Here is a 24,386-nt window from a genome sequence, read left to right as displayed (position 1 = left end):
GTCCGTCCCACCCCTGACCGAACCACAAGTAAAAGTGTGGCATATTGGTTATTTGATTTCAGTTTGTGGCATTATGGTATATTTATTCCATTTTTGTGGCATAAAGGTAAAAAAATCCATAATTTAAGCATTTAATTAAAGTAAAAGGAAAAAAAAGAAAAATAGAGAAAAAATAAAAGCATAAAAAAAGGATGGTAGTACTGTGTTAATGATGGCTCTTGTTCTTTTGTACTTTTTTTGCAGTGTGACTTTTAATTTTCAAAGTCTTTTATGTGTGTGGGGTATTTTAGTGCAAACTTTTTCCTTTGAAAAGTTCTGTCAAATTAAAAGCTTTTCACTTTTTTTACCAAACACTTTCTCTTTTTCTCATTTCATTACTACACCTTTCTCTATTTATATATATTTATGTGTGTTCAAGCTATTTAGAAACATCATCAATTTCAACAACAACAACAATAACAACATCAAAAAAATGAATGGTGAAGGTGACATGTGTGTTAAAGATTCATGTTTCATGCTCTTTGGTAAGAAGATTCCGGTGCCGGAATTTCATCCTCCGGTGAGTTCTCAGATTCAGGCCAATTCTACAACCATGGTAAATAAATATTTCTTTTTCATTTTATTTTTTAGTGTAAAATTATAAATTTATAATTCAATTTTATGTTCATAGATGAATTTTAATATATTGAGATTAGGGTTTGTGAAATTGTTAATTTTTTTTAGAGGAAATTATAGGTAATATATTTGGTTAATTTCTTCTGATATTAGATTGGATCTGTTGCATTTTTTATGAATTTTTTTTTTGTGATGAAAAATTTAATATGATAATAGATTTGTTTTTCATAAACATAATTCATTCGGATTGACGATGAGTTTGACAGAATCAGAATGTTTCCACTCTGATTCTGTGAAACTTATCGTCGATCCGAAACTTTATTCTTCATGATTTGTTGCTGATTATAGTTTTTCATTTTATAGAAATCAAAGAATTCTTCTAATGAAGAAAATGAATCAAAAGTTACTTCCACTACTGTGGAAGATAACAACATTGAAACAAGCAGCAAAGAACAAGACAAAGTCCTAAAGAAACCGGACAAGATTGTTCAGTGTCCGAGATGCAACAGTTTCGATACGAAATTTTGTTATTTCAACAATTACAATGTCAATCAGCCTCGTCATTTCTGTCGGAGCTGTCATAGGTATTGGACAGCCGGTGGAACGATGAGGAACGTTGCTGTCGGTGCAGGGAGACGGAAGAACAAGCATATCACTAATGATAACGGTATCGTCCTTAAATTCGGTCGAGGAAATGGCTCTCTTGACGAGTCAAGAACGCCGATGGTTAATCTTATGAACCAAAAGAGAAACGTTGATGCAGGTAATGGTAACAATTGTAGAGAAAACGGAGATGAAGAATCATCGTTATGTTTATCGTCTGTGACGAATGGATATACTCGAGGAAACGAGTTATCCGAATCCGAACATAATAGGTCGAAACAGTTTCAGAGTTACCCTTCATCTTCATGGATGATTCCATTGAATCAAAGGTGGAACAATGTTACTTCCATGGTTCAATCTTCAATGCAGATGTGTAACCCTTTTGGGATTGATCCTAATCAAATGCAATGGTGCCACGCGCCGATGGTCACGGTTACGAACATTTTCACACCAAACATTGGGTTGCAATTTGTTCCTGGATCATATGGAAATGGGAATGTTTCAATTGGTTCAAATGGTTGCATTTCACCTTCTTCATCAACTACTAGTAACAGTTTTTGTGAAGGTAATGGATCACCAATCCTTGGCAAACACACTAGAGATTCTGTTTTGTTTGATGAAGAGAAATCATAAATTCTTGTTTTTGTATCAGAAGTTTAGAATTTGCATAACAATCTTTGATAAACTTGGTACCATTTTGAAAGTGATATGAATTCCTCCAACATGAGTATGAATTAGATTTGTGTTTCATTGCTTACCATTGCTAAGCATCAAATAAAAACCTTTCTGACTATATCCTATTAAATTTGCAACAAAGTATTTTCATAAAACCAGTTTAACCTTAAATCAGAATAGGCTTACCAACCTATACTCGAAAAATATAGATGGTAGTAAAATGTAAAGACATATATTGTATTTCGTTTGGTTTTGCATAAATTGATCTTAAAATTAATTAATAAAATTTTTATTTTATAAAATTAATTTTATAAAATTTTTAATTAAAAGTTAGTTGAGTGTAAACGAATTTAGATTTTGTTGCCAATTGTGGGATATGACTTATTGTTATGGGTTCTATTTGGAGACGGTAGTTGTCTAAGGTTGCAATGAAAGAAGTCAGTAAGGATGTGGCACAATATCTCAATGACTTGCAGTTTGGGGTCGGGGTATCTGGTGGTGCTAAGACCATTTTGAACATTGTTAACAGAGTGTTGTTGGGCAAGCGACATAGAGATGGCTCTTTGACTATGCTCACAGTAGATTTCATGAATGATTTCAACCTAGTAGACCGATCAATCATTTTGCGAGAGGTGAGGGTGAGATGCCTATCTATTTACTTGTGGGTTGAGTTTTTTTATGGTCATGCAACAAGGTTATACCTTGGGCATTAGCATATCATGTCAGCCACTGAAGTGAAACAAGGTTACCCGTTAAGGGCGCTTCTTTTTGCCATTGTGTTACACCCACTTATTCATCAGATCACTGAAAAATTGTAAGCTTCTTCTTCATGACTAGTACCTTGATGATGGAACCATCATATGGGATTCAAAGGAGGTGGCTAAAACCTTTGACCATCATTCGAGAAATCGGTCCAAGATTAGTTCTAGAATTGAATATTCATAAAACTGAGATCTTTTGGCTATCGTGTGATGATACTAAACTTTGGGGGGAGTTGTTTCCTTCTGACATTGGGAGACCGACGTTGAGGATGAAGTTTCTTGGAGGAGTTGTTAGTCGAGATAAAGGATTTATTGAGGGGTTGTCCATGAAGAGAGCGACCAAGGCTTTTGAGCTCATGAATATTTTGCCACAACTAAGGGATCCTCAAATAAGCTTCTTCTACTTTGTTCTTGTATTGGTATTGTCAAACTCTTCTTTGGCCTTAGCACGTGTCAACCTAATCATATGAAGAAAGAAGCTAGTTGGTTTGATAAAGAGTTATGACGGGTGATTCAAGACATCATGGTTGGTGGAGGTTTTTTCTTCGAGAACATTCAATGGATGATGGTTTCTTTATCTATTAGAGGTTGGGGATTGGGTTCGTACTCAGTATTAGAGGATGCCTCATATGATTTAGTCGCTTCTAGGGTCCGATCTTAGATGTTACAAGATCATATATTGAAAGACAATGGAATATAAGGTAAGGACCTTAATTTCAACAGAGCTTTGGATGATTTTAGTGTTGTGATTCCCGATTTTGACCTTAACGGTTTTACTAGAAAGGACATCCTCCCTTCTAAAGCATAACATGTTTTGGCGAGTGCTGTTTTTTTAGTAAAAGTGTTCAGGACATGGATGTAAAGTTTGACATGACCACAAGACAAAAAACAATTTTTGGTTGTCTGCAAGCAGCCCATGCTCAAGATTTTCTTCTTATTATCCCTATTGGCGATCTATGCCAACACATGTTCCCGGTTGAGTACCGTACCATCCTTAAATACCAACTTATGTTTCCCTTATTTTCTGTTGATGAAGTTTGTTCTGCTTGACGCAAGGCATACATGAATACATTTAAGAAACATGTTATTCACTGCAAGGAGCTTCCAAGATTCAAATACAAACATGACTTTGTTAGAGATGTCCTATTTGATATATTTAGGCATGCAAGGTTATGTGTGATGAAATAAACGCGTATAAATTTCTTGACTGACCCACATGAGGGAAGATTGACTCTTAGGCCAGCAGATGTTCTAGTGTGTGGGTGGGTTGGAGAGAAACATGCATGTGTAGACTTGACTGAGGTTTCCCGAATGATGGGATAGTCGATTGGAGGTTTTACTGTGGGATAGACAACTCTCAAAGCTGCTTCAAGCAAAATGGCTAAGCTTGAGAAAACGTGTTCCGACAATCAATATACTTTCATACTATTTGCCTTTGACACTTTTGATTTTTTAGCACCAAAAACTTGAATCATTTACATAGAACAAAGACTTATATATAATAATGCTATATCACCTAACACAATAAATATAATTTTTAGAAGAATTAATTTTGCCATTAAAATGAATAGATGTATTTGAGAGTATCATGCATTTCACTCAAAGTAAATTAAACTAAATTTAAATATAAACTTAAGTTTAAAAGTAAAAAACATATAAATTGAAACTTCCAACTCAAATTAACTTTACTCTAAATCATCTTGTAAGTCAAAAATTGAGCAGCCTCTTTGAAACGGTCATGGTCTCAAATATTGGAAGGAAACTAATAAACCCAATAATTTGTAAAATACGTTGAAAGCTGCGTGAAAAGCGAATCTCTTACTATTTAAGTCGGTATCACTTTTTGGAACTTTTTTTTTTCTCTCTTTTGGGTGGGTCCCTTCCCTCTTTCTCACGTAATCACAACCATTGTTAGCCACTATATCTCTTGGCTCTTATTCATCTATTTGATGACTCATTTGCCACCTGTGATCACCCTAACGGTCTTCTTTCTCTCTTCCTCATACTAGAACTAATTTTTTTATTAAATAAAATATTGAAATTATTTTCAAATAAATTTTTTAGGGTAATTTTAAATGCAAAATTGATTTTATTATTTTATTCAAAATTAACTATTTGTTAATATATTTCTAAGAAAATTTCTAGTCATTTATTTTACAATTTTCAATTTTTTATACATTTTTTATCTCCAGCATTTTTACAATATATTTAATATTTTTATTTTTATGCGAATTTAGATTTTTTATTATTAAATTTATAATTTTAATTTTAATCTATTTAAATTTAAATGTCACTGCACAATTTTACTTTGAAATCTTCAACAAAATTTTATCATGTAATTGGTCATTAGAGATGATTCAACAAAATTAAAAAAAAAAGTTAGGGATAAAAAATAAAACCAAAAGTTATATAGAAATAAAGCCAAAAATTCTTGTCTCTAATTTTTTGAGTAAATTATAATATCGTGGTGTAAATATTCTTTTAACTAGTTAATTTTGGAAATTAGATATAATTTACTTTCCTATATTGCAATTAACTACAGTAAAAAAAACACATTCTCATTGTCAACTAAACTACGTTAAAATTCACTTTTTCTAATGTTTCTACTTTTTCTTTTACAAAATGGGATGCAACAACATTTGCAATACTCTAAATAGTAAAAAAAAAAAAAGAAGAAAATGGAATGAAGAAAAATTTGATATTACTCTAAATAAATTAAAATAAAAAGAAATAATACAAAAAAATTGGGGAACATAGATTGTGGCTTGGTAAAAACAAAATAGACTTAAATACAATTTTGATTCTTCTAATTTTATTTTATTTTATAATTTTGATATTTTTATTTTAAAATTAAAAATTTGGTTCCTCCATTTTAAATTTATTATTATAAAGTATTCTTTGAATTATGTTAAAAGATCATATTATATTTGTCGTTATATGACATGGATACTACATTGTGTCTTTGAACCTAACTCAACCCTACAAAACCAGCTTGTAGGGTGAGGATTGCCCCCACTTATAAGGACATGTTCATAACACACACGCTCACGCCCAGGACTAGACAACTGGAGCGTGGAAATAAATGGTGGGTGGCCCGATAGCGGAAACCATAGAAGGTGGCCCACCGGATCTTAAACGAGACTCTGATACCATGTTAAGAAGTGTGGTTGGGCCTAACTCAACCCTACAAAACCGGCTTGTAGGGTGAGGATTGCCCCCACTTATAAGGACATGTTCAGGCCATATATTGTCCAATATGAGACTCTTAACAAGAGACTTTGACAAATCTTAGATCATTACTTGGTAATTTGTCAACGGTTCCAAGATTTTGATCTAACATTTGAGAATATATTATTTATGTCGGTTTGGGTATGAATACCAACATTAGGATTTAAATTTAACATTTATAATTATTGTTGTGAAAGTTCTATAATCACCTTGTAACAACTGTGGTAACTTAACGTGCAATTGTAAGTAGGTTATTTACAACTCCAGTCTATTGACTGTGATAATAAACAGAAAATACAATACATATAATAACGTTTGTAATAAACAACCGTGGTGAAAGATCAGTCAGCATTTTTCATTTTTACCTCATGTTTTGTCCGACTACATTCTGCACACGAATTGCACAAGATAAGTTTTACTAGATACTATTTATACTAATTTTTTAAAAATATTAATCATTAATAATTTAGCTATGCATGTGGTATTACAAACATATAACATCACACACTTGAGCAGAAAGTATTTACACTCCTAATAATAAAATCTAAACCTTTAAAGTAAAAACAAATGAAAAAAGAACAAAGCAAAAGACATAAAAGAATGGTTGTACTATCTATGTGTGCATGATGACTCTTGTTCTTTTCTACTTTTTGCTGTGTGACTGACTTTTATCATTCAAAAAGTCTTTTGTAGCTTTGTTTTAACTTTTAATGCTAACTTTTTTCCCTTTGAAAAGTTCTGTCAAATTAAAAGCTTTTCACTTTTTTTACCAAACATTTTCTCTTTTTCTCTTCCTATATCTCTTATTCATTCTTTCTTTCCTTATTCATATACCTATCTATGTATTTTCAAGCTGTTTAGAACCATCATAGATTTCATCAACAAAACAACAAAAATGAATAGTGAAGGTGACATTTGTGTTAAAGATTCTAGTATCATGCTCTTTGGTAAGAAGATTCCGGTGCCGGAATATCATATTCCGGCGAGTTCTAAGATGAGTTGTCAGATTCAGGCCAACTCTACAACCTTGGTAAATACTCATCTTATGTTGCATTTTTTATGATACTTGTTTTAACTTCTTCAAAGTCAACATAGCATGATGATTAATTGCTTATGTTTTCTGATTTTGTCTATAAAACATTCGTATAAATATAAATACCGAACATGATACTGAGATCAATACGAATATATCGTTAATAATTTAAGAAAATAAAAATGATTGAATGTATATATTTTTAGCGTATTTTCGTTTCAAATAAAATGTAAAATTATATATGTGATGAATTTATATTATTGTCACAATTATAATTCACAATACATTATTATAATATAAATTTAGGATTCATTTTTTGTCAAAATAAATTCTTAACCTATTAAAAATTTAATAAAACACCAATAAACTAATTTACAACCTAACAGCGCATCGTGCGGGTCTTAGTCTAGTTTTAGTGTAATGGTGGTGGTCGGAACTGGCTAGGATTGCTTAGAATCAATTATGTTTCAAGGTTATGATTTTGCAGCGACCTTACTAGGGTACACAATTCTACTTTAAATCTCAATTATTCCGGTTGAATGAGATTGTAAAATCTTAAGAGTTTATAATTTAGATCGTGATCTTGACAATTATATTGTCAGACACATCTTCATTCTGAAGTGTAGTTGCTTTATAGAATTTTGTTTCTTGCTTATTTTTAAGATTGTTGCAAAACTTTATTATTCATGATTTGTTGCTAATTATGGTTTACATTTTATAGAATTCTTGCTGTAACTCAAAGCCTAAAAAAGTGGAAATGCATCATACTGAAAACTTTGAGAAACCAAAGAAATCTTCTAATGAAGAAAATGAATCAAAAGTTACTACCATCACTGTGGAATCAAGCAGCACAGATCAAGAAAAAATCCTTAAGAAACCGGACAAGATTGTTCAATGTCCAAGATGCAACAGTTTCGACACAAAATTTTGTTATTTCAACAATTACAATGTCAGACAACCTCGGCATTTCTGTCGAAACTGTCACAGATATTGGACTGCCGGTGGAACAATGAGAAATGTTGCTGTAGGTGCAGGTAGACGGAGGAACAAACACATAGATATTCAATATCGCCACAAGAGAAATGTTGATGCAAGTGGTAAATTTTCTAGAGAAAATAGAGATGAAGAATCATCGTTATGTGTGTCGTCTCTGACGAATGGTTATACTCGAGGAAACGAGTTATCCGAATATAATAGATCAAAACATTTGCAGAGTTATCCTTCATCTTCATGGATAACTCCATTGAATCAAAGGTGGAACAATGTTACTTCCATGGTTCAATCGTCAATGCAGATATGTAACCCTTTTTGCATTGATCCTAATGCAATGCAGTGGTGTCACGCGCCTATTGTCGCGGTTACAAACATAGATGTACTTTTTCGTACCAAAGACTCTCAGATTTAACGAAAAGAATCTTGGATAAACTCTGATATCATTTTAAAATTTAAGTTTTGGATAAACTCTGATAACTTCTTAAAATTTAAGTTAGGTTTATCTGAGCATTCCAAAATCGACATGTAAGACGAGTGATGCCATCCACCTAAAATTCAACCCTGCAACTCTCTCTTGTGCTCATGCATTTCAAGGGAGCACGTAATGAATTTCTAGCTTCATATTTTCCACAAGCAAACTGAAACATGGTCAAATTATACGATAAAGTTTGTGCATTATGTATTTCTATTTTTTTTTTATAAAAGGAAGAACTTTCTCTATTAGTGGTAATGCTTTTTAGATGCAATTCTTATAAGGCTATATTACAAGCACATTTTCTTGATGGCATTTACTTTTGCTTTATCACTTTTCTTTTCTTGTTTTTCTTTCATGTGATTAACCCGTTTGACTAAGCAAAGTTCGAAATATGTTAAAGCCTTGTTTTAAGTCTTGCTTTTGTGAAAAAGGTCCCTTTACTAATCAGTAATCAAAGTAGAGATATTTAGTACCATTTTCTGTGAGTTATCTTATGTCAAAAGAGTGATTCAAATAATACATTTGATGCTAAGATGTTTTGACACAATTGGTTGAGATTTGGTATTTAACATGCAAGCAAGCCACTGTATTCGTTAGTCATTAGTCATGTATAAACAATAATTTACAAAAAATATTCCATTTGAAGATTGAATTCAATCGATGTTTACAACTTGATCATATATTAACATTTATCGAGTTATTTTTCTAGCAGGCTGACTGAAGTTGAGCACAACTTCAACTTGTCAATTGTTACCACCTTTGTTAACATGTCTGCTGGGTTATCACTTACATAAGTATTATACGGCATTATCACCTTAGCCTCAAGTAGAGATAATATGAAGTGATAACGAATATCAGTGCACTTTGTCCTCAAATGAAATGCTAAATTCTTTGCCAGATGTATCTCACTCTTACGATCATTGTGGAAAACACTCTTCCCATGTGTGAATCTAAAAATCTATCAACAATCCTCCAAGAAATAAGAATTGTTTGCTAGATAATGTTGCTAATACACACTCACCCTATATAGTGGATAATGTTACAATTTTTATCTACGATATCTAACTAAATGCTCCAATACTTAAATTCTTTTTTTGAGGGAATAGATGTTGGACACGATGTTGAAACAACTGGTCTGACAAATTAAACCGGATTGTACACACAATAATACATCAATATAGAGTCAATGTAAAAGCAATAAATAACACTGAATATTGGTAACCCATTTGGTGAAACCACACCTACGTCTGAGGGCACTCTATCCAACAAAAAAAATTCACTACTTCAAATTAATACAATTAGTCTTTTATAAACACCAATCCCATGATGTTCAAAGCCTCTTTCTAATTCTAGTTACTTTCTATTTAGGTCCTCTAAATATGTGGTGCTACTACAATATTGAAAAGAAAATTAAAAGAATAAATTGTTAAATTTGCTTTGGAACTTAACCTACAAGCATAAGAATTTTGGTGGGATTGGTAAAGATGGGAAGGCATTAGACTGGCTCAGGACACTAGATTTAGCATAATTGTAATTTAAACCGATTATAAATAGGTGTTCAATGCTATTGTTGAAGAGAATGGCTTGTTGATTGAAGGATTGAATTTCCTACACAGAATTAAACTTGAGTTGACAAAGACAATGGATGTTCGTGTGTTTCATGTGTATCGGAAAGTCAACAAGTATGCAGATGGATTGGTAAAGATGGGCACAACTACCATGAGGAATACTCTATATTTTGAAATGTGTCCTCAAGAGGTGTATGCTTTGTATGAAGCTGATTTAGTTGGAACTTTCTCCATAAGGAGTGTTATTTTGTACTTGTTTTTTTCTTGGGCTTTGACCCTCCTCAATGATTAAAAAAGAAAAAGCATTGAGTTCTATAGGTAAAAAATGTTATAGCTCTCCATAACAAGGATTAAAATTTATATTATGATAAACAACTTCAATACGAAAAATTCTATTTTCATATTATTAAATATACAATAAAATTAATAATTCAAGAATAATGGATATTTTATTAATTAGAGAGTACAATTAATTTTTTATTACAATTATATTAAAAAATTAAGTGACACTTTTTGGTCAATTTATTTTCTTTTTGAAAAAATTGAAATAAATTATATTTAATGAAAATATTTATTACAAAGCTTCATTAAATTGAATGTTTTAAAATTTTTCTCTTTACATAATGAAAAACAAACAAAAGTATTATTTTTATATTTAATTTTAGAGAAAGTATTATATTTTAAAGTATTATTGTACTATAAATACAGAGTAATCTCACATACATACATCTTCATTGTATTTTTTTTTGAAATACTTGTTTAAGAGAGAACCCATATCAATAGAGAAACATTTTGTACATATCAAATCATAGTATTTTTAATATTTTATTCTATTTCATATCTATAATTATAATATGTATAATTTTAACATTTTTTTTTGTCTTGTGCATATATTGGCGGAACAGTTTTGAGGCTATAACAACAAGAAGATGGATCCAAATCAACAAGAAGTTGATGTGACTACTATTAAGATGATGATGAAGGATAAAGATATCATGCTGGAATCAGATGGGATTTACCTTATGATGGCCAAAGTATGTGAAATGTTTGTTGAGGAGATGACAATGAGAGCTTGGACAAAAGTGATACAAAATGGACATGATGACAATGATGCAACAATGGAAGTAACTCATGTGTTTGATGCTTTAGTCGACTTTGTTTCTCGCACTCCAATGGTGGATGAGAAAACCAATGATTCTTCAAATAGAGATGATTGAGAAAATAATGGTCTTTTTTAATAGTTAAACTAGTAGTAAAGAACATGTTCATCTTCAAATAAACAAAAAATTAATAAGGATTAAGATGTCCTTCATTTGTATTTTGTTTTTATTTTTATGGTGGATTTAGTAAATGTATACATCTTTATGTCAAAGATAAAGTATGAAAGAAATTTATGTTATCATTGTTTCATTGTGTTTAGGGAAAGAGAGATTTTTGTTGAAAAGAAGGGGAAGTATTCTTAGCTCGCGAATGGTGAAATGTTAGAGTTAAAGGAAATTATTGATAGTATGGAGTTTGAGGATCTACCTATGATTTGGAGCAAATTCACATGGTTCAATTCGAATAGTAGTTCTATGAACAGATCAGGTCAATTTTTATTATTGGGTAGATGGTTTATGGGTGGGTAAAAGAGATGTATCATTTTACAGTTTCATTTGGATCAAAGCGAATAAATATAATTGGGAGCCGAAACCATTCAAAGTAAATAATTGTTGGTTTGAGCACAAGGAATTTGTTCTCTTTGTTGATGAAACTTGGAAGGCTTTAAATGTTCCTGAGAAATATGCTTATATGTTGAAGGAGAAACTAAAGCTTCTGAAAGGGAAATTAAGAGGGTGGAACAAAGATATGTTTGAATGGATTGATCTCAATGCGGAGGAAGCGGTTAAAGAATTAAATGATCTAGATTTTTTGGTGGCAAGAACTAACTGTGAGGGTAGGTCGGACTTGGTGGTCAAGCATATGAGAGCATCAACAAGTTTGTGGTTGAACATCCATCTTAAAGGGGGCGCAAATACGAGATTTTTCCACTCTTTTATGAGGTCTAGATACTAAAGAAATAACCCAGTGTGAAGTAGGGGAAGATTAGAAAAGATGGAAGAAATCAAGCATGGAGTCAAAGGCTGTTTCTAAGAGAGATTCCAAGAACTAAAATCAAGAGACCAAAACTTAAAGGGGGTAGATTTCAACTAGTTATCCATGTACGATAAACTACTGTTGGAGGAGCCTTTCTCTTTTAATGACATAAAAAAAGTGGTTTGGTCAAGCGATGGAAACAAAAGCTTGGGGTCAGATGGATATAACTTTATCTTTCTAAAGACTTGTTTGAACACTATGAAAGATGATATTATGAATTTTGTAGAAGAATTTCCCCAAAATTCAATATTTCCAAAGGCGATCACAACAAATTTCCTTACTTTGGCCCCAAGATCAGATAACCCTCACGATCTAAATGATTATAGACAAATTTTTCTCGTGGGAAGCTTATACAAAATTCTTGCTAAATGTTTGGCAACCAAGTTGAAGAAGATGAATGTCAATCTTAATACCTAATGCTAATCAGCGTTTGTTCCGAACATAGAGATCCTAGACAGTGTCCTTGTGGTCAACGAATTGATAAATCTAGCAAAAAGACAAAGCAGAGATTGTATGCTGCTGAAAATTGATTTCAAACAAACTTATGACTATGTGTCTTCGAACTACCTATGTACACTAAATTATTACTTAGGGTTAAGTGAGGATAATAGAATCCTAATTTTGCAATTTCATAATTTGTTAAATTTATTTAACTTTTTGCGATAAACATATTCGTCACCAAATGTATTTTGTCGATAGATATTCGTCACCAAATGTATTTTGTCGATAGATAGTGGTATGCAAAATAATTTTTTTAAGTTGTTAATTTATAGTATTATCAACTTTTTTTTAGAGTAATTCAATATAAGAAATTACAAAGAAATACTGCTGCCACATATTAACTATGAACCAATAACTTTCACCTATTTATTCCAACTAACAATACCATTGTTTCTACAAATGAATTGGCTATTGGCAGAATCAAAGGAAAATGGATTTAAATTTTTTACTACTTTTACCTACGAAATCTATTTGTCACTAAACATTGCGAAGAAGAGTTATTAAAGGCCTTTTTTACCTTTTACCTACGGACAAAAAATCATTTGGTGACAGACTTTATCTTAAGCTTTTAAATCTTAAAAAATTATAAAACCATATGGGCCACTAATCCATTTGGTGTCTAGATATATTTAAAAAAAAAAATTACAAATGTAGGGTAGTTACAAAATTTATTTTGAAGTGTAGGTAATTTGAGTAATTTTTTTTTTATAGTTCTCAAGATGAAAAATTATATTATAATAATTAATTCCAATATGGATGTATTTTTTTGGACTAAAATAAAACGCCTACAACAATAAAAACATCAAACAATTAAATCTTATTTCACTAAGTGGGATCTACTATATGGATTAATCTTTGTCAAAATATTTTATTTAAGATTATGCTTCTATCTAAATTATTAATTTCGAGATCTTTCTTAATATATTTCTTTTTAGTCTTTTTAAATCTTATTATTCTTTTAGTTGTTTAACTTCTTTTCTTTCAATATGATATATTCTAATAACTACCAAATTCACATATCTTCTCTTTATATGTCCAAACCACCTAAAGCTAAAATAAAACACCAAAAACTAAATATAAAAATATGTTTTTTCTAAATTAAAAGAATTTTTTCTAGGAGGAAAATCTTATTTAAATTTATTTTTCTTTTAATAAATGCACATTAAAAAAAATAATTTTAAATATATATATATATATATATATATATATATATATATAAATTTTAATTATTTATATTTTTTAAATAAGGAGCATATATTTATAAAGAAAATTAATACACAAAAGTGGGGGAACTATGTGAATATTCAACTAAAAAGAAGGAAATCTAAAAAAAAAAAAAAAAAAAACTATGAAGCCTATGTTTTACAAAATTTCCCCTTATGTCAAAGGGATGTCATAAAAAAATGGTTAAGAATGTAGTCTTGAGGCCATAAGTAGCATAAAAGTCCGCACAATAATTCCCCTCTCTTTAGGTATGGGTTAGTAAAAAAGACATACCCCTATCTTTACGAAGTTGCCGAAGAACAACGAAAGTATTGGAGAGGGCTTGAACTATTAAGGTTGAGTTTGTCTCTAACCAAAGTTTCGACCAACCCCTACAATGAAGATGGTTATATTCATACCACACAATTCAACTTGAAAAGATTAGGGCATATTGATGTTTTCGGCGAAGGCTAACAAAAAATCACCAGAGCAGTTTCTGAAAATATCACCGCACGTAGAGATGGAGGAATCAAAATTAAAAGTTCGATCGCTGTTACATTTGATCCAATAAATAATGGGAGGTTAAAATATTAAAAATTAAGTGACACTCGTTTTCGGTCAAATTTATTTCTTTTTAAAAGAATTGAATTAAATTATATTTAAGAAAAATAATTATTGCAAAACTTTATTAAATTTAAATTTTAAAAAAAATTCTTCTTGCATAATAAAATACAAGGAAGAATTATATTTAAAAAATAATGAATTTATTTTAAAATTAAGACCAAATTCACCAATTAAAAAAAGTTCAGGTTTATATGTTTTTTTGGTCAAAGGAAAATTAGAAAATTAATATATAAAAAATTATTAAAAAATTAAAGTAACACACTTTTTGGTCAAAGGTTTTTCTTTTTAAAAGAATTGAAATAAATTATATTTATGAAAACAATTATTGCAAAGTTTGTCTAAATTTAGAGTTTTATAAAAAACCTCAAAATAAATTTCTCAATTGACCCCAAAGATTTTTTAGACACCATTGCAAAATTTCAATTTTGCCCCCTACTTCCGTAGATGCACATCGAGAAGCATTCTTATTTTGAAAAAAAAATTGACTCATTCCGTAGATGCATCTATGGAACCGTTAAAAATCATATATTAAAATTGGGATTTTCCCAATTAATTGGGAAAATCCCAAGTTTATGAAATCTTCCGTAGATACATCTATGAAAGAGTTTGAAAATAGAGTATTCCGTAGATGCACCTACGGAATATTCTGTTATATTTGAGATTTTAACAATTAATTGAGAAATTAATTTGGGATTTTTCTAATTAATTGGCAAAATCTCACGCTTCCGTATATTCCATGAACTTAATTAATTTGGGATTTTTCCAATTAATTGGAAAAATTAATTTGGAATTTTCTCAATGAATTGGGAAAATTCCAATATTTACTATGTTTTAACGCTTCCGTAGACGCATCTACGGAAGATTCTGTATGTGCATCAACAGAACAAAACAACGTTAAACAAAAAAGAGTTCTTCCGAAGATCCATCTACGGAAGCACGAAAGCATTTTTGCCAATTCGATAGTGGGTGAGAGATCTATGGGATCTAATGAGAAATCATCTAAAATAAAAGCAAAATTATATTTAAACATTATAGGAAATTATTATATTTTGAAGTAATATTGTACTATAAATACATAGTACTGTTACACAAATCTTCATTGTAAAGTATTTTGAAACATTAGTTCAAGAAAGAACCACTATCAATAGAGGAACGTACAAATTGAGTGTTGTTCTATTATCATATTTAGGTAATAAATTTTTCAACTTCAATACATTTCACGAAATCTGATTCGGAAGTTGATCGAAATCAAAAAGTGAGTCAGATGACGTTTGCACAATGCTATGAAGAGGAGGAGGGTGTACCTGCAAGGCACTCCGAAGAGCAAGTCAGTAGGAGCAGAGATACGCGAGAGTGTTTCAAGGGTTTGAAATTGTGTTACCTAACCCTCAAATGAGAGGGTTTTTATATTGTCCCCCAACGCTTGGTCATTGGTCCACGTTTTGGGCCGGGTCGTGGACTCAAGCCCAAAACCTATGACTGCCAGAATTCTTAGAGTATGTTGCGGAATCCTGGGAGGGTGTCTGACACTAGCCGTTGGTAGGGCATAGAGGAGTCCATGGTCGCCAGAAGTGCTAGTCAGTGGGAGTAAGTCGTCTGCCTTATTGATGGCGATGTGGCCGAGCAAATTGCGTCGTCCTCGGAGCGGGGGGGGGGGGGGGGGGGGGGGGGTAGATGGCCCGATTTTCGGACAGAGGAGATAACGTTTTTACTGCCCTTAGGTGATTTAATCAAGGCTATTGGGCCGCTTTAGAGCATGAGCGAATTGGACCATGCCTGACCATTGGGTCAGTCCAGAACCAAACCTAATACACTTTAGATTAGATGATAAAATACACTTTTAAAATAGCAAAAGGTTTTAGTTTAAATTCAGTCTTAAGAAAGTAGAAGAATTAAGAAAGAATTTTGTCGTTTATCGTAGAATTTTCCATATATGTGGAAGCGGAAAGATAAGATAATATAGAAGGAGAATATGAGAAATACAGTGAAAAAACAAAAAATAACGATAAATTGGATATATAGACTCTGCTGTTTAAAAGAAGCAACTTCATTTTTCCGTCCCGTTTCTGCCCCAGCCCACGACTGTTTTATTGGTTGATTTGTTGTTGATTTTGCAGTTGGTTGAGCTGCTTCGTGGGTAGTAAGACTGTTACATTTTGTGGAGGCATTCAACAGTTTTTTCTGTCAAGTGCTGTTATAAGTGGATTTTGGCTTGTCGTTTTCCGTAACTTTGAACTCGTTGTGGAAAACTAAAGCTCTTAGCAAATCTCTTATCTTTGGCTGTAGATTGTTGTTGAATCGCCTACATACTAGATTAAACTTGTTTACCCGAGAAGTTTTGGTTGGTCAACACAATCTAGTGTGCCCGTTGTGTTTTGGGAAAGAGGAAGATGTTGAACATCTTTTTGGTGGCTATTCGGTCTCTTTGTCTTAGTGGAAAAACCCTTGTTAGTGGCTACAATTTAATTTTCCTCTTGTGTCAACTTCTATTGTCGAGCGGTTGCAAATTTTGGAGTCTTCAGTTAGATGCAGATTCCATTTGGATTCAGGATTTAGTTTTGGTTTAGCCTTATGTTGGTCTATTTAGACGTGTAGGAATGCTATTCGTTTCGAATGAGGGTTATTAAATAAGTTTAATGGGTTCAGTATGATCAAGCTTTTGTCATAGGAATGGTTTCTATCAACTTGCAAATTAGGTAGAAACTTGTTGTGTGCTCGAATTGGTGTGTCTCTCTGACTATCTATTTAGGAGTTCTTTGAGTTTTTGTTGTTGTTGTTTCTCGTCCTTATTGTTCCTTAGTGTTGATGGATTGGACACCCCTTGTACCGTTTAATTCATTTCGTTTGTCTATAAAAAAGACTAACCATTTCATCTAATTTTATCTCCATAAAATATTTTTCTAGAGTTCAGTTGGTCTTTCCTCTGCAGCATTTATGTTCTTTTAGGTATCTATTCCCTCCTTATGTGTTAGTGACAATATAGTTGCTTAATTAATGATGATATAAATATGGAACAAGTATTAAATGTTAAATTGTAAATTGCACCATGTAATTGACTTAATTTAACACTCCCATCATCTTTATAAAATTCTAAATTTGAAAATAATTCAATTATTATATTTATTTTATCCGTTTAACTTTCATTCGGAACAAAAAGTTCAACTCATTTTAAATTTGTCTGCTTTTAATTTTTTTTTGTTGGTGTTATCGTATTCTTCATTTATGTTTTTATTGTAGTATAAAAACTGTGCTTTATTTACATTTTACATCATAAAAAATTGGTTTATATCCACATGTCAATTAGACGTACCAAGTACTTTTCAAGATATGTTGACACCCCGACAGTGCCATGCAAGTAATATATATATAATTTAGTCTATAGAGAGTAGCAGAAGCACGAGAGGCTGTCATTCACAGCCCATAGTCCACACCCCAACAATGAAGATTCCTATACATATGTTACTATCTATTTTAATATAATAGCTACATTATAATATATTGATATTTGGAATGTACACACATTTACAGCTCAAAGCTTTCTATTTTTGGATAAACATCAAACTAATGTCTATATATAGAACCTCGTTGAACGATATCTTGTTATAAACTATGGCTTTTCTTATGTCGTTGAGGGTTCTTCATACCTTCATGCAAAGTTGTATGGTGCCATTAGGGCTATTGACATAGCCACTCATTTTGGTTGGAACAAAATGTGGTTAGAAATTGAATTAGCTTTGGTGTAACTTGTAGTGCAAGATTCGAAGGTGGTGTCTTGCAACATCAAAACTAAATGGCTCAATACTATGACCAAGATTAGGTTCATATCCTTCTTCATCATTCATATGTTTCGATAAGGCAATCAATATGGTGACTAACTACACTACGCCAAATAAGTTATTTAATAGCGTTTTGTTCTGTTTTTGATAGCACTTAAAAGTGCTATTAACCGCGCCGCTATCGTAAATATTTTTTATTTTATAGCACTTTAAAAGCGCTATTGAAGTACTGCTTTTTAATAGCGTTTTTGCTTAAGCGCTACTGAAGAAGATTAGGGGATTAGGGGTTTTGGGTAGTGAATGGCCAAAATTATGCGCCAAACTGAAAAGGATCCGCCAAAAACGTGTTTTGGTTTTTTTATTTTATTAATTATTTCATATTTTATATATATATATATTATAAGAACAATAGCGCTTTCAGTATAAACGCTAACATAAGATGTTTTAATATTAGCGCTTCCCAAAAAATGCTATCTCAGTGAATAAAAGTAATAGCGTTTTTTCAAAAGTGCTATCTTAGTATATAATATTAATAGGGATTTGAAAAAAGCGCTATCTTACTAAAATTTAATAATAGCGTTTTTTCATAAAGTGCTATCAAAATCATATTGGATGCATTTTATAATAGCGCCCAATCAGTAAGTGCTATTATAGATGTATTTTTTCCTTTTTAATAGCACTTTTTTAAAAAGTGCTATTAAATTAGACGATACAAAATATCAATTTTGGCGTAGTGCTAGTTTTTTTATGGCCATCTCTACTAATACTCTTGTTTGGTATCTGACTCTTCCCTTCCTTATTTGTCAATTGTCATAACAAATTAGGTATGTCTAATTATAGATTTGTTGACCATTGAACCATTGAGATGTTTTGTTTAGGCCCCTTCTCTCTCTTTTCTCTTCTTTTGTAATGTATGAGTGCTTTATAAAAAATAAAAAAAATCTGAGAAGAGAAGTAGGATTAAAGGAGCCGATTTAGTGTAGCGTTGCCATTAATTCACCGCATTAGGTAAAACAAAGTACAAGATGTATATTGTATTGAGATAACATATGAGATAAGATGTTTGAACATATTAAGACTTGTGAGTGAATTTGTGCATTTTGATGTTTGATTTGTGGAAGATTTGTTGTTGTTTTTTTTAACAAATATTATTCAGAAAGATTTGCTAAAAATATTTTAGTAACCCATGAATTTGAAGAAGAATTAATTGAATATACACTAGTAAAAAAAGTTAATTTACACCTGTTTTTTTTATTAAATTTACATCTGTTTTTTAAATAAAAAACTGATGTATATTCACCGTATGAAAAATGTCTAACAAATTTACACTGGTTTAAAAATAGGTGTAAATACATTCTACCCTACACCCTTTTAAACGGGTGTAAATACATGTTATGTTACACTCTTTTTAAATAAAAAGCAGGTGCAAATACATTCTACGTTACACCCTTTTTAATAAAAATCGAATGTAAATACGTTCTACGTTACCCCCTATTTTAATAAAAATTGGTTGTAAATACGTTTTTAATTACACACTATTTTAATAAAAATTGGGTGTAAATATGTTCTTAGTTACATCATACTTTAATAAAAATTGGGTGTAAATACGTTCTATGTTACACCCTATTTTATTAAAAATCAGAAGTAAATATGTTCTTAATTATACCACATATTACTAAAAATCGGATATAAATACGTTCTTAGTTACACTCTATTTTAATAAAAATCAGATGTAAATACATTCTTAGTTACACCTTATTTTATTAAAAATTGGGTGTAAATACATTTTTAGTTTTTAATAAAAATTCGGTGTAAATACATTTTTAGTTTTTAATAAAAATTTGGTGTAAATACATTTTTAGTTACACCCTTTTTTAATATAATTTACACCCTTTATGAATGAACAAACTAAATTATATTTAATTTCATTTACATCCTATTTCATAGGCTACATTACACCTTATTTTAGTTATCACATTTCTTCATATTTCATGTTATAATATTTCAAATACTATAAAATCATACGTACATAAGAATTATATTTCATGTACTACGTAATAATATTTTTCATATTTACTAGAAAGTATACAAAATTATATTTGTATATAATATTAAGGGTTAAATAAGTTATTGTCCTTCTAAATATAGTGGTTTTCAACTTTAGTCCCTCTAAATATTTTCTTTAAAGAATGGTCCTACTAAAAATTTTAATTTTAACTTTTGGTCCCTCTTTCAATTTAACGACGATTTTTATAAATTAACAACGATTTTAGCGGCGGTAGCGACGATTTTTTATTTAGCGACAAAATTAGATACCATTTTAGCTACGGTTTTGCCATGAGGGATCAAAAGGTAAAATTAAAATTTTTAAGAGGACCATTCTTTGAAGAAAATATTTAGAGGGACTAAAGTTGAAAACCACTATATTTAGAGGGACCAAACACATATTTAACCCTAATATTAACAACAAAATATTCATCCAATTCATAAGTTTTCTTCTTCGTTCTTTTGTTTTAACGTTGAAATCCCATTACTCAAGCCATATAGCTAAAATAAATATTCAAAGCAAAAGAAGTACACTATACATGAATATCTCGTCAAGTTCTAACAACTACCAATTTAATTTCAAGAGAAAGCAACATTAAGGAATCTGTTTCGTTATTCATACACAATTTTCTTACAACAATATTTCCAACAATATTTGTACAGTATATACTGTTCACCGTATTTGGTGAACAATGTTTTTTACTAAAATAATATTAATTTTTAAAAAATAATTTTATTTTTTAAAAAAATATTTATTTTTAAAATTTATTTTATAATACAAATATAAGATTGTATCATTAATTAACTTCACAATTGTATTAATCACAAAAATATAAGTTATTAATTAATTATTTTACTTATAATTCATTAATCACTTTCACTTCTTTATTAAACAATAAAATATATACTATTAACCATGTTCCGAGACTAAATTATAAATATATTAACCAACATTTACACTCCATTAATACACTTTATTTTACTATTTAATTTTTTTTTTTATGTTTGAGAACTCACTAACCAAGTTATGAATTGTATTAACTAATTTTATAAATATGATTAACCAAAGTCTGTACCATATATATTAATTTTTTATGTTAAAATATATAGGGTTAAATGAGTTTTTGTCCCTCTAAATATAGCGGTTTTCAACTTTAGTCCCTCTAAACATTTTCTTCAAAGAATGGTCCTCCTAAAAATTTTAATTTTAACTTTTGGTCCCTCTTACAATTTAGCGAAGGTTTTTACAAATTAGCGACGGTTTTAGCGGTGATTTTAGCGACGGTTTTTATTTAGCGACGGAATTAAATGCCATTTTAGCTACGATTTTGCCATGAGGGACCAAAAGTTAAAATTAAAATTTTTAAGAGGACCATTCTTTAAAAAAAATATTTAGAAGGACTAAAGTTAAAAATCGCTATATTTAGAGGGACAAAAACATATTTAACCCAAATATATATTAAACAAACTTTGAACTGTATTAACAAAATTTTAACATTACATTAACCAAAGTACTTTTAGAAAAGAATATATTAAAAGAAAAAAAAAAGTGAACAGTATTTTCATGTGTAGGTGTAACATTTGGTGTATGAATAACATTTTTCTTAAGAAATATATTACACTGTATTGAAAAGTGACATACAAATTTCATTAGCATATTTCCACCTCAAAGGGCTTTCCATTAATAGTTAAACTGCAACTGGCTTCTTTTGATGACCGTAATACTTTAACTGCAATTGGCTTTCCATCAAAGAGAACTCCTTTGTACATACGGTTGCTCCCACCTTCCCACCTTTAGAAAAGATTAAGGAACCCTCTAACTCTGAATCATGTTATAGCGCAAAAGAGAACACCGCGTCTTCGTTGCACATAACGTAACTGTTGTGAAAAACGATGTCAAGAACAAAATATAATAGGGAATTAGGGAAGATAAGAAGAACACAATAGTTGGTTATAACTGCTATTCTTTTACTTTCTCTTGAAACAAGATTACAAGTTTACAAGAATAACAAATAATCTCTCTCACCCTAAATTAGGATTTGAATCTTAGCAATGATGAGAGACTAGTATGCTATTTATAATAAAACCTAACATACTAACTAATGGGCTTTTTCCACAAGGCTCATTACACAAGTCAACTTAATAAACAAGCTAACTTAACAAATTAGGGTTTAAACGCTAAAACCTAATTTAACATGCTAACAACCCTAGCATCTTCGACACAAGCATGTGAACAACCTTCGACTTCATGCTTAATCCTGTCGAACCAAGAAGCTACCCTTCGACCATACTAGAGTTGGATCCAATATCTCACAAATCTCCACCTTGGATCTAACTCTACAACATCAAGGGAACAACTAGCTTTCTTCATGCAGCTTTAGCAACTGCATACAGTGGAAAAACTTGCAACTCGGCAATGTCTTCTCTACTGCCGTCAATTCTGTATTCATGGTTGCCTCTCCATTCAACGCTTCCAAGCAACCCTGCTGAACCAGTAGGGATTTCATCTTCAAGCGCCACATACCGAAATCATTCACTCCGGTGAACTTTTCAATCTCATACTTTGTTGAAGGCATCTTCTCCACGCTCACCGCACCAATTTGTTGTGAAAGACGATGTCAAGATCAAAATATAATAGGGAATTAGGGAAGATAAGAAGAACACAATAGTTGGTTATAACTGCTATTCTTTTACTTTCTCTTGAAACAAGATTACAAGTTTACAAGAATAACAAATAACCTCTCTCACCCTAAATTAGGATTTGCAGCTTAGCAATGATGAGAGACTAGTATGCTATTTATAATAAAACCTAACATACTAACTAATGGGTTTTCTCCACAAGGCCCATTACACAAGCCAACTTAATAAACAAGCTAACTTAACAAATTAGGGTTTAAACACTAAAACCTAATTTAACATGCTAACAACCCTAGCATCTTCGACACAAGCATGTGAACAACCTTCGACTTCATGCTTAATCCTGTCGAACCAAGAAGCTACCCTTCGGCCATACTAGAGTTGGATCCAATATCTCACAGTAACATAATATTTTGGTATATGATCCTTCAGAAGAAGCCAATAATCCGTTATGATGGGTCTTGTTACCGGTGGAGGTCTTATTTTGGTATATGAACCGGCTAGTTGTAAGTGTATAAATATATATGTTGATGATGCTATTGTTGATGGTGCTATTGTTGATGATGCTTGTGTCTTAATGTTGATGGTTTTATGTCTTGATAGATGATCTATTCTACATCTAGTAGCGGCGGAGCTACGTATACAAATGAAACCGGTACAAATTATTTTTAATCTATAAAAAAACCAAGAATAAGAATAAGGACCATTTTACAAACAACTATTTTTTTTCTCTACCAACACTTAAAATGAGTTCTAGAAAAGAACAAACAAATTTAAGAAAGTGTATCACAAAAGTCTAGTGCAAGTGATTTGTGTGAACTAAGCTTCAACTTGGTCAAAAACAATGACGTTATAGCCAAATTAATATGAAAATTGTCCTTTATTGATAAAGTGACGCAGTTTCCCTTTGAATATGGGGCAGTGTTGAATTCTTGGCTACCTTCGTCAAAATGGAAATATAGTTGTCATCCCATAAATGTAATAAATAGTACAAAAACAAATATTTCACATTTTCTAAAACTTCCATTGTAATACATTTTAGAATAGAGAATTGATTTTTCTACATCATATATTTTGATATTAAATACAATATATTATGTTTTAATAAAAATCAATGAGGTGCAATCACCTTAAATTCAAAGTAACATATCACTAAATATTAAGGAAAGAAAAATAATTTTGAGACCTCGGGGAATACCGAGTTCGATTCCCAGGCGGAACAATCTTGTTTGGTCAGTGCGCATGCCTCTCCGTACGAGCCGGATTAGTGGCCCACCTGTGGTGGGTCGACACCGGTGCAAATAGAAAAAAAAAATAATTTTGAGAGGATTAGGCAAAAGTAAAAAAGGAATATAAAATATAAAATAATTTTCCAGAAATATTGTAAAAATTTAAGGGAAATCTGTGTGCATTTTTTGCATTTTTTAAATAATCAAAGAGGTCGAAGTAAAAAATATATAATAAATATTTTTCATTTTTGGTTTAGGATGAAGTTGAAGAAATTTAAGAGTT

General features: G+C 31.0%; 1 protein-coding gene across 2 annotated transcripts; it reads left to right on the top strand.

The window, feature by feature from the left end:
• The first annotated feature begins 293 nt into the window (after positions 1-293).
• Positions 294-2,011, top strand: LOC131598823 (cyclic dof factor 1-like). 2 transcript variants are annotated; one of them, XM_058871387.1, is made up of 2 exons: positions 294-538; positions 979-2,011. In XM_058871387.1, exons 1-2 carry the CDS (start codon positions 473-475, stop codon positions 1,849-1,851), a joined length of 939 nt encoding a protein of 312 aa, XP_058727370.1. In that variant the 5' UTR covers positions 294-472; the 3' UTR covers positions 1,852-2,011. The 2 variants fall into 2 exon arrangements, with proteins under 2 accessions (XP_058727370.1, XP_058727369.1); XM_058871386.1 differs by having other exon boundaries at positions 299-595.
• Positions 2,012-24,386: the final 22,375 nt, after the last annotated feature.

This window comes from Vicia villosa, linkage group LG4, assembly GCF_029867415.1.
Source record: "Vicia villosa cultivar HV-30 ecotype Madison, WI linkage group LG4, Vvil1.0, whole genome shotgun sequence".
NCBI lineage: Eukaryota > Viridiplantae > Streptophyta > Magnoliopsida > Fabales > Fabaceae > Vicia > Vicia villosa.
The sequence above is the reverse complement of the archived record's forward strand: the minus strand, read 5'-3'. Positions and strand labels throughout refer to the sequence as shown.

What these genes read in the sequence shown, in the direction of transcription:
- LOC131598823 (XM_058871386.1), top strand. Translation starts at nt 473, where the DNA reads ATGAATGGTGAAGGTGACATGTGTGTTAAAGATTCATGTTTCATGCTC. An exon ending in AGGCCAATTCTACAACCATG is followed by an intron (nt 596 to 978) that starts GTAAATAAATAT and finishes TTCATTTTATAG; the next exon opens with AAATCAAAGAATTCTTCTAA.